The sequence below is a fragment of the Mycteria americana genome, chromosome 1, assembly GCF_035582795.1.
Source record: "Mycteria americana isolate JAX WOST 10 ecotype Jacksonville Zoo and Gardens chromosome 1, USCA_MyAme_1.0, whole genome shotgun sequence".
NCBI classification, from domain to species: Eukaryota; Metazoa; Chordata; class Aves; order Ciconiiformes; family Ciconiidae; genus Mycteria; species Mycteria americana.
The window spans coordinates 85,986,800-85,999,003 of NC_134365.1; the positions used below are offsets into that span (position 1 = coordinate 85,986,800).

A 12,204-nucleotide genomic window follows, 5' to 3' on the forward strand; every position below is an offset into this window, starting at 1 on the left:
AAGAACGTATTACTGCTTTACTTTTCATAAGTAAATTATACATGTTTCGTAGTTAAATGAAGATTATTTTCGTAAGTAGTCCCTGCAAAAAGCAAAGTTTTCTGTTAAGGGAGTGTCCTGGTTTCAGCTGGGATAGAGTTCATCTACTCCTGATGATTTTCTGATCCTTAATGTGTCTGGAAATGGTTTCCAGGATTAGGTGCTCCATCACCTTCCCAGGGATCAAGGTTAGGCTGACTAGCCTGTGGTTCCCTGGGTCCTCTTTCTTGCCTTTCCTGAAGACTGGGGTGACATTTGCTTTCCTCCAGTCTTCTGGCACTTCTCCCAGTCACTATGATCGATCTAAGATTATCAAGAGTGGCCTCACAATGACATCTACCAGCTCCCTCAGCACTCCTGGGTGCATCCCATCAGGGCCCATGGACTTATATATGTCCAGTTTACTTAAGTATTCGCTGACCTGATTGATCCTCTTCCACCAAGTGTACATCTTCCTTGCTCCAGCGTTTCTCTCTGATATCTGGGACCTGGGATTCCCGAAGGCCAGTCTTGCTAGTAACGACTGAGGCAAAGAAGGCATTCAGTATTTCCACCTTTTCCATGTCCTGTGTAACCAAGTCCGTCATCTCGTTGAGGGACGCATTTTCCCTAGTCTTCCTTTTGTCTCCTATAGAAGCCCTTCTTTTTTTTTTTTTTTTTAACATCGCTGTCCACATGCAATTCTATTTGGTCTTTAGCTTTCTAACTTCATCGCTGCATGCCCAGACAATGTTTCTGTATTCCTTCCAGGTTACCCATCCTTGCTTCCACCCTCTGTGTGCTTTCTTTTTGTGTTTGAGTTTGGCCAGGAGCTCCTTGCTCATCCATGCAGGCCTCCTGGCATTTTTGCCTGGCTTCTTATTCATTGGGATGCAGCTCTCTTGAGCTTGGAGGAGGTGATCCTTGAATATTAACCAGCTTTCTTGGGCTCCTCTTCCCTCTAGGGCCTTATCCCAAGGGACTCTTCCAAGCAGATATTTGAAGAGGCCAAAGTCTGTTCTCCTGAAGTCCAGGGTTATGAGCTTGCTTTTCACCCTCTTCCCTACCCTCCAGATCCTGAACTCCACCATCTCATGGTCACTGCAGCCAAGGCTTTCTTTTGACTTTCAGATCCCCACCGAGACCCTCCTTGTTGGTGGGTATGAGGTCCAGCAGAGCACCTCTCCTCATTGGCTCCTCTGTCACTTGGAGGAGGAAGTTATCATCAATGCACTCCAGGAGCCTCCTGGTTTGCTTATGTTGTGCTGTGTTGTCCCTCCAACAGATATCAGGGTGGTTGAATTCCCCCATGAGGACCGGGGCCTGTGAATGTGAGGCTGTTCCTATTTGTCTGTAGAAGGCCTCATCCCCTTGTTCTTCCTGGTTGGGTGGCCTATAGCAGACACCCACTATACTGTCCTCTTTGCCTTTCCTCTCTTTAAGCATAACCCATAAGGTCTCCATCAGCTCCTCTTCTATCCCCATACAGAGCTCCATGCATTCCAGCAGCTCTCTCACATAAAGGGCAACTTCCCGTCCTCATCTTCCCTTCCTGTCCTTCCTAAAGAGCCTGTATCCCTCCATTGCAACACTCCAGTCATGGGAGCCATCCCACCACATCTCCATGATCCAGTCTTTCTGTTATTAATAGAAATATCCCAAATAGATGGAAGAAACTGCTTAGGGGTCAAGTTTAGAGGATTAAAATGCATGTGAGTCAAATGGAGGGAAATAAGTGTTAATAAAATGTAACTTCCTATATGCAGTTTGTATAGGAATTTGAGGTGTGCCCTTGGTCATGCACTAAAAAGAATGTTAAAATAGGAGGTACATTTTATCAGTAGTAATTCTGTGGTTATTTTAGATTCCTAACTTCTATTTAAGCATATCAAGAAATAAAGCCACAACATTTATAAAGTGCTTGTTGCTGCAATTTATGTCTTTTGTTTATGGAGGTCTGAATTTTTTCACTATGTTTGTGAATTTTGAGGTGAGTGATTTACTGAAGGTTAGACATTAAACTGGGGACAAAGTCAGGCATAGAACTCGGGGACCCTCTTGCCATGCCTCATCCTTTTGTTGTTTCATTATACTCCCTTTCCTTGTAAACAAGTGTAGGTGTTTCCCTCACAAATTATATTTACTGTAAAATTTGATCTTTAGTATGTTGCTCTTCAATGGCATTGCTTCTTATAGTAAGTTCTGAAAATGCTAATGTGTGATTTCTAATTCTTAGGCCGGTTTCTTTTGGGGCAGACTGCTTTGAATAATGAGATGATGCAGCAATTAGAAGGTGAAACAGCCTGCCCACTTAAATGCGAAGGGACCGTAAGTGATGATGAGGATGAAGAGTTCCAGTTGTCAAATCTGATGGATCGGCTTGGAGCTAAAAAGGTTTTGGATGAGTGAGTCTTTGCAGCAGTAGTAATAGATTGTATGATCTTTTATGATTCAGCTCTGGGTTTGATTTTAATGGAATCCAAGATGAATGATGAGAACCAAGGCTGCTCAGTAACACAGTGATTCTTTAAAAATTAATTTTCTTGGTTGTCAGAGATGATAAAATGTCATTCAACCAAAATTTCCAAGAGCAAAGCTATTGTACTCCAGGCATATGAAACGTGTGTTTGTGCCATATGAAAGGTATACCATTAACCCACTGACATACCATGGGTTTTGAACATAGATAATTACTAGCATGTAATCCACAGATGCCACTGATTTTCAGTCAAACAATGCATGATGACTGCTTTTTTAGGAAGGGCTGTGTTTAAAGTGCACCAGTCAACCATAAGAAAGAATGTTTTCTCCCCTTTTTCTGCTTTTTCTCCCCTCCATGCATAATTGCATGTTGTGATTGCTCTGATAACACTACCTCTTCCAGGACCAGGATGACTCTGGTCACTCTGAAACACAGAATGCAAAAACTGCTCTAAGAGCTTCTTGTGTGTTGGCCTGGTCAATTCAATGGTCAATCACAATGAATATTCTAGATCAAAAAAAGCAGGGGGCAAAAATGAGAGAGAATCTGCACAGATAGTAGGAATGTTTAAGAAATGCATCAGTGATCCTTACCATGAAAAAAAAGTGCTCATCAGTGCTTCTCTTCACCTGACGGCCTGTTACAGGAAAGAGTTGATTGTCAGTCATCCAGAAAGGCTTTCATTATGAAGACATTTTTATCAGCCACTTTTTCTATCCTTATCCTCATTTTGTCCTTTAAATATAGCACTCTTTGCTGGCTAGGTTCATGGAATGCATATGGAAGAGAATGAGTCAGGAAGAAACAAACAAAAGAAGTTGTTCAGGAGAATTTTGGCAAAGCATTAAAAAACCCATTATCATTCACAGTAGAACATCTTTTTCCCAGTATCTGCTGAACAGATTTGGAAACAAAACATTGTCTCAGTAAATCTTTAAATCAAAATTTTCAAGATGTTGTGTTCTGATTTTTGTAGCAGTTCCATCGTGGAATTAAAATGGGTTGAAAATGAAAGAAGACAGTACAAATGCAATTTGTTAACTTGGCTAAGTAACTTAGGAGACTGAGTCTCATTCGTTTCTCATGAGGAATTGTTTTTGATTAGCTTTCCCACTGCCCCCTCCCCACTAGATTTGTGAGAACTTCTTTACTTCTAATAGAAGTGATGGGATGGTACAGTGTATCTCATCTGTCTCCTTTCTTATCCATTCCTGTTTAGATGAAGTGTCTGGCAAGGCACCCACTAAACAAGCAGTTCCTGTGATTCTCTGCAGTCATGCATGGCCAAACTTTATGATGCACTTTTTGAATAAATGCAGTTTCCATCATTTCCCACCCACCCTGTCACCAAAATCGGGAATAAACCCTCATCCTTGTCAATCTGGCACTGCTTAAGTAGCCCTTGGTTTTAATAAGCCTTGTGTTCTGACTAGTGATGCCCTGAGGTCTCCATCCACTAGGATGCCGTGAACATTTATTGCAGCCTGAGAAATGTTCTCTCTTAATGAATCCTTTATGATCTCTTCTTTCAGTGAGAGTGATGTGAAGCAACTTTGGTTGCAGCTGAGAAAAGAAGAACCTCATTTACTTTCCAATTTTGAAGAGTTCCTGGTCAGAATTTTTTCCCAGCTCCAAGAAGCAGATAATGAAAAGAATGAGTTGGAATGCGCTCTAAAAAAGTTAGTACTTCTCTTTGTTGGACTGTTGCGTAGTTTTACAACTATCTTACCTACTATTTGAACCTTTGAAATAAACAAGGTATTTCAGTGAAGAACTGAGGACTATAATTACAAGAGTTCCCGTAACGTAAAATTTTACTAGTCATTAAGAGTACCAGTAAAATTATTTATAATGCAGAACTGGCTGAAATTAGCTTTTCTCTTCCAGTTAGCAGATTTTGTTGACTGAGATTCTTTTGCAGATACCTATTATTGCATTGCAGTTTTAAGACAATATTAAGCAGTTCACTTCTAGTTAATCAGTTTGATTCCAGAGGACAGTCAGATTTAGCAGTAAATGTGATAAATTGTCTGTGTGCTTTGCAAACATTGTGTGCAGAAAAGCTATAAATCTGGATTAACTGGCCAGAGAAATGAGAGATTTAAGATGTTAAAGCAGCACAAAGAACTGATACCAGTGAAAATGTAAGTTAACAAATATATATATAAAACAAACATTTGAAATCTAGTAAACAATATATATTGGTTTTATATATAAAAATATAAATAATGTGTATATATATAAACAAATATATAAAATGCATATATAAAAACAAATATATAAGAACTAAAAGTTAATAGATCATCCTTTAATATGTGGCTACGTAGAGGGAAAAAATTGTGATGCTAAATCTAAATAGAATGCAAGATGATGCTTATAGTTGAAGATCCCCTGTATTTGTAAAGTGTCACTTCTGAATTTCAGATTCTTACAGATTGAGTATTAAAGGTAAATATATGGTTGAACATTTACTTCATTTGTTCAGCACTCTCCTGGCTATTCTGAGAATGTGACAAGGCTTCTGAAGAAAGAAAAAACATAAAAACATATGGTAATTAAAGACAATTGGTTTATATTGATAGCATGATTTTCATCTAAGTCTACAAGTGTGGTTTTAGCCTTCACGCAGCTAGTCAGTTGGAAACAGCATAGAGATAGTTATGCTGTCTGTTTTATTAACATTATTAACAACCATGTGTGGTGAGGAGTTTGTTTTGTGTCCTGTTTTTTTTTTTTTGTCAGGCTCTGGTCAGTGTTTTTTGGGAACTGAATGAATAAATTTGTTTAATAGCTGTGATCAGCATAGAGGTGCATGGAGAATACATTAGCATTACCTCACTTTTCTGGCTGACACGAAATTTCTGTCTTAAAAATCCATTGGATTTTTATGCCTTTGTAGGAAAACCAAGTTTTAGATAATTTCTTCTTTCTATTGCTCCTGATAACACCTCTAATTTCAGTACATAGATCGTTGTTTTGTTTGTAATCAATTGCTGGAAGGAGTCAGAACTATCAGAGGAGTAATATTGTCTTTGGTAACAGTGGGGATGAATATCCTCTTTTATTTTAAACTAGGTACAAATAACAGCAAAGCTCAAGATAAGACCATATAGAGGGGGAAAATTTTTTTTTTTTTATACCCATATACTTCTTAGCACTAAGATGCATGTGTCCACATAGACTAGCCAGGATTTACTGTGGGGTCACCGAAGATAAGGGATGCTGCTTATTGAGGTCTTATCATGTGTCCTGTGTTCTTCTTGATTGGTGACAATAGTACCCTCTGGAAGTTGAGAATGAATGTGATCTTTCATCTTTCCTTCCTGACTCACCTTTGTGAGTCATTAGGCAATAATGCAGTCTACTCTCAGCCTTTTGTCTCCTTTCCTGGCTGTGCTTTTGTCTTAAGTTGTTCCTTTTTTTCTAACCTGGATACCCTGAGAAGCTTCACGCGCATGTGCTGGGATCTCTATGCCCTGCCAATCTATGCTGTCAACCCATGCCATTTTTCTATACCTGTTTTTTGTCTTTTCTTCTGGAGCTTTCACACGTGCATATTTTCATTCATGAACCTGAATCCTGTGGTCTCAGGGACCCAGGGGTTTCCTCCTATCCTGGTTCAATAGATAGAGTATGCTGCTGCTGTCCCCATTTGTAGGTCCAGACAGTAGTGAGGTTGAATGTATATCCTCAATACGCACACATGCAGATCCACCACACAGGGGGGACTGTGCAGACTAATACTGGTTAGAAAGCAGTGCCTCTACTGGCAGCCACCTAAACACATTACACAAACATGAGGGATAACAGCCTGATCCTGTTTCTCCCATCCAGTTTATCAGGAGTGAATTTTATTGGTGAAAACATACACACATGCAGCCCTGCCCCACACTTACTTTATTCAGAAACAAACCTGCATTCACAGATCCTTTGAATATTAGCGTGGACTTTAGTCTACCAAATGTCCCTGCCTGCACCCTGGGCCCCTTACCCATTCTTTGACTCAGACCTTGGGTCTTTCCAGATGTGGGTCTCCTTCTACTCGCTGGCTGGTTCAGCTGGACTGAAGTTTGCTACCAGAATGTGTTCATTTGCTCACTCATTAACAATCACAGATCCTTTAGGTATTAGCATGAGGCTTTTAAGTCCATCTACTGCCCATGCCAAGACCCTAGTCCCTTTACCTGCAGTCCTCCTCAGACCTTGAGATTTTCCAGATGGAGATCTCCTCTTCCTTGCAGGCTAGTTCACCTTGAAGTATGCTAATGAATAACACCCACACAGCACCCACACAGAACAGACATTGAGTTCACACAGTTAGAAATAGGATGTAAGAAGAAGATAGCATAGTCTGTGATAATCAGACACAGGGCTTGGCCAGACAAATATACTAACCATCAGATTGCTTACACTTGACTAAGCCACTTTTCCCCCCTTCACATCCACCTTGGTCTTTTTCTCTATCCTTGTCTCCTCATAAATAAAAAACTTGTCCCTAAATACTTTTTTTTTACATTGGTCCCAGTTTTTCTACATCTGTATGCAAATTCATATTTCTGATATTGATACCTAAGTAATCTTGCCCTTATATGGTGTTACTGGTGTGGTTATCTAGACGCTGTTTTCCTTGGCAAGATTCTTCTCCCCAAAAGGTGCCAAATACTCTCCTTCAGATAGCTATGAGGTTGGCTGTTTCGTGCATAACTCTTCCTAGAACACCTGTGAAAGCTGTCCATCAGGGTGCTATCTGTAACTGTTGTCAGTTTCTCACTGTTATTTGTAATGTCAAGCAATTTCTCATATAATGTCCAGTAGTTTCTCATGCTCTGTTCAGTTAGTTAATCCTCAGGCCTAGTCATCTCAACACTTTAACACTTAATCTATACCAGTGTTAACATCTCCCTTACAAACCTGTTCTCATAGAGCTCAGTAAACTTATAAATAAGTTTATAATACATATGTATAACATGCAGCATGATCCTGCATAGAGGAAATTTGTGGTACTTTGTTGGGTGTTACTCAAAGGCATAGGGTTGATCTCCCTGTCAATTTTTATTTTTATATATATTTATTTATATATGTGTGTGTATATATATGTAAGTGCATATATTTAAAGAAACCTTCTATATGCCAAATAAGTTTTTTACCTAAGAAAAAATGTTGGTAACTTTTAAATAGTCTTGAAGAAGAGATTTGCATATTGTACTGTCTACTGCTGACCCCCTTACAGATACTAGTATTTTTGTCTTCTGAACAAGTAAATTATGGCACTGTGTAGACTTAATGTGTGACTATTTTTATTACTAACAGGCCATAATTTTTTCTAGTATTAAATGTCTGCTTTAGTATTTCAGGTAAATGGACCCACTCTGCTTTTGTCAGGCATTAACCTCACCTCAGTTTTATATTTTATTTTAAGCAGTTAAGATGGTTGTTGGAGAAGAAACTTAAAACATACCACTGTGATCTCTTAGTTAAAGAGTTTCAACAAAGGTTTCTAACAAGATATCAAATATATTCCTGATACACTCACAGAAGAGGTCTATCAGTGCATCACACATATTCTGTGCCAATATAACCATGGGCATGTTTCTCCTTTTAGGTGATCTGTAATTCTGGTTCAGTAGAACAACAGCCAAAATACTGCTGATGAATTTTTACATAGAACTGAATACACTTTAAGGAAAACAAAGCGAACGGCCACATTTTTATCCCAGAACTGGTGTTGTTCTCCTCACTGGTGTTTATCATCATAAACAAATTGAGGATGAGCTGTTGCCCATATTTGTAGATTTTAAGGCAAAATGAATATATGAGGTTTAAACCCTCTCCTTTTAAAAATACTCATTTGCTTCTTTATTTCTTTTCATTTAAACAAAAGTGAGAGACTTTTACTACAGTAATGTATCAGACCAAATACTGTACATATATCTGGTCTGGTGCTGGAATCAGCAATAGCTAAGCTGTGCACTGAAAGTGTGGACTAGTAGCTCCATACATTCATCCATTTTGCTTTTGGCATCTACACAGTGGATACAATTTTTGTTTGCCAGGGTAAGTTAGTTCTCCTTGATTTTCTGATATTTGTATTTAATTTTAAGTGCTAATTTAAAATTAGATGGCTTCTTAAATTTAGCAGTGGTGTTTTTTAAATAGCAGGGTGATGTATTGAGTGAGAAAAAAAGCAGTAGGTGACTTCATTGTATATAAATGTAAAGAAGATAAAATAATTTAACTCATGCTTACGTGATGCTGAGCTTGGAATGGGCAGTTACAACTCCAGAGAAAGCCCTTGGGGTCATTGCAGAGACCTTCCTGAAATCATCAGTTCAGGGTGCAATGGCAGCCAAAAAGCACTAGTAAAATGCTATGCATGATCAGGAAGGGTACTGAGAACATGACAAAGCATGTTTTTGCCACTACATAGAATCTTGGTGTACCCACGTCTTGAGTACTGAGTGAAGTTCTGGTCTCTGCAACACAAGAAGAATGTAGTGGAATGAAGAAAGGTACAGAGAATGGCAACTCAGTGGTTAAAGGAATCGAACAGCTATTCTGAGAGCTATTTTCAAAAGGTAGGATCTCTTGAGTGAGGAGGTAAAGGCTGGAGTGGGATATGATAGACCTTTACAAAACCGTAAGACCACTGACTAGCTGAATGAGGAACTGTTATTCTTCAAATCCATACCAGTAGAACCAAGGGGCATTTAATAAGACTAATAGGAAGTAAGCTTAAAACAGATGAGAAAGAGACCTAATAGCAGATAAAATCTTCAACTGCCATTAGCTCTGTCTGCTGCTGTGCTTTGCATTTGAAAGACAAACCTAATAAAAAGGTGGACTGTGTTTCAAACAACAGAGTTCTAAACAGAGAAGATAAACATAAGGGTAAATGGGAAGGGAAGGATGAACTGACTTCTCATTGGGCTTAGCATGGGACAGTGTCAGAGTACACCTTCGGTGGAAGAAGAGAAGAATCAGCTTCTCAGAAGATTGGTGCACAAAGGGCGCAAATCACTGTGTTTTTTAAGGGGAAAGAAGAACCGTTACAACAAACAGCATGAACAGCAATTGTGAAACCCAAACAATTCACGTTGCAGCTACATGAATGGGCAGAAATGAAACCCTTGTGAATGTGTTGATCCTGAACTCGTCATCTGAGTTTAGTGAACTCACGTTACGTTCCATTTTGTTTAATGAGCTCAACAACAGCACTGTCTCCCTTTCATCTCCATCTCTGTTTATTTCACAGCATTACTGGAAAGAGAAAGATCATGTTATCAAATATTGCTGAAATTATACAATTATGCATTGGGTAAAACTGGATGATGTAATCCCAGGGAATAGAGATTTTAATCAAAACATTTTGCATTTTTCACATAACAATGATATGCCCTTATGGCTTTAATTATTTCCCCCTGATTGTATGTAGGGAATATTTGCCAGCTAATGTATTGGATTATTTTTTCTGCTGCTTGTTAGTTACATTACTTATAGTTGTGTTATACTTTTGATTATAACAGGATATTATTTTATCTTTCTGTTTAATTTGATGAGAATTAAGAATGAATTAAATGCTTGGGGAGTATTCAGCCTGCAGAAATGGCATGTGCTTATGTGCCATACCAGCTAAAAAGATTCCTACATCCAGAGGTACCTCCTGGATGTAGTCCTGATGGTGCTGCCATATCCTTTGCTTCTAAACACATAAGAGGAAAGAAATATCTAAATCAGCAGCTTAATAATACGGGACTAAAGTTATTCTCCCTTTCACACAGAAGCAAAGAAAATCTTTATTATTCCTATGGAAACAGTGACTGCTGTGCAATGTGTTCCACCTGTGCAAAGTTACAGGGTTTTTCAGTACACAGTCAATCTAGTGCTGATCAAAATGACGTTATACTGCATGAATACAGTATTTTTAAATATGATCTCAGCATCTCTGCCATACCTTTCTAAATACTTGTTAATTCTTTATGAATTTGTGTGATTTTATTCCATTGACAAGTGCTAATTTCTTATGAAGCATTTTCTTAGTTTTAAGAAAATAAAATTTGAGATCAGAACATGACCTGACTTTACACTATAAGGGGAGTAAGGCAGCAAAAAGGGCTTCTGGATTTTCTGTAACTCTCTATTGGAAGCATTGCAGTCACAAGAAGAGGTCCTTGTCTAGACTGCTTTTCTCACGTAATCAGAGTTTACAAAAATCTAAGTGACAGCAAGCGTTTTCCTCAAATTGTTGTAGCTTGATATTTGTTTATTCCTGCTGTAAATCCTGAGAAAATGCCTTCCTCCCCTCATTTTTTACCTGTGACTGAAAATGCGAGCTGGCAATGTCAAGCGTTCTGATGTTTGAAAGGGGGAGACTTGTTTCTGGTGTTTCTCACTCCTTTTAGCTGAGGTAAATTTTTTGAAATTTCTTTCCAATTTGCTTCGCTTTAACTGAGAAGAGAATCAGGCCTTTAATAAGTGAACACGTAGAATATGCAGAGCATTAGGTAAAAAAAAAACAGTAAATACCCAGATTACAAAATTAAACAGCTTTTTTTTCTGTTGTATATTCCTTGTCTTGCTCTTATTGATGTGAATGCCCTAGGGGATTAGGTACTTTATTTGTAACAGATGCATTCTGCAGATTGCTCAAGGAACAGCTCTAGCAAGAGGAATGTGGGGGACTATACAGTAGTGTCATATAAAGTCCTCGTATTAAGATATTAATCTCTATTAAAAATCTTTCTAGGATGTCCCCTGAGTTTGATGCAAAGTGATTCTTGCTTTTCAGTTTCTGGATTAATGAAAATAGAATAGAATAGAATCAGAACAAAGCAGCTGTCTTGTTCCTTTTCAACAGATAAATTTTTTCTGCCCAAACTAAAGCATCTGGTCAATGTAATCCTTCATGTATCAAACTGCAGTGATATTAATTGCAATATTTTATTGGTAAAAGTGAGCTTTGTAAGTCCTTCTGTTTTCCTGCACAGTCAGATACACTTGTGCACAGCATATTTATTTCTGTTCCTCGGCTGGGCTTTTCAAATTTGTTTCAGCAAAGCTGTTAAAGAGGCAGTAAGGCAGCTTTCAAGAAGGACTTTCAAGAAGTCTGTTCTAGCTAAAACATCTTAGACATGATAGAAGTACCTCATTCAATGCTCTTGAATGGTGAGCAATGCAGTTCCAGAGTAAAAAAATGAAGTTGCAGTGAAAATACTTTTAACTGGCAAACTCAGGCTTGTTAAAAGCCTTCTTAGTATTGTCACTGAGAAGTTGAAACTTCTTAGTATTGTCACTAGGAAGCTCTGTTCTTTACACCTAAGATTTAGTAGTCATTAAAACTGCATAATGAATAGCTGCTTTGCATGGAAACATGAGATGTGTAGCTTTATTAGCCTTGGAGCTGTTGAAGCTTTCCTTTCATGAGAAAAAAAAAAAATTTAATCTGTGACCTTTCCTGCACAAAAATTCCTATTTTCTTAACCCTAGAACACTCTCTGGAGTCTTGTGTTAAGGCAGAAATGTGGGGCTTAGTTCATGATGTGAGCCATGACTTGATGTAATGCTACAAAAACCCACTCAGTATACTTTTATCTCTTATTAGGAAAATTGCTGCTTATGATGAAGAAATTCAACATCTCTATGAGGAAATGGAACAGCAAATAAAAAAGGAGAAAGAACAGTTTCTCTTGAAAGTGAGTGTCTCTTTG

The 12,204-nt window shown here is 38.3% G+C and overlaps 1 protein-coding gene across 1 annotated transcript in view; it reads left to right on the forward strand.

Annotated features, from left to right (window-relative positions):
- CRACR2A (calcium release activated channel regulator 2A) overlaps nt 1-12,204 on the forward strand; it is a 51,913-nt gene that overhangs the window by 6,187 nt on the left and 33,522 nt on the right. Inside the window, exons 3-5 of the mRNA XM_075491768.1 lie at nt 2,255-2,423; nt 4,033-4,179; nt 12,099-12,189. Coding sequence (XP_075347883.1) covers nt 2,255-2,423; nt 4,033-4,179; nt 12,099-12,189 — 407 coding nt within the window. The remainder of the gene's footprint in view (nt 1-2,254; nt 2,424-4,032; nt 4,180-12,098; nt 12,190-12,204) is intronic.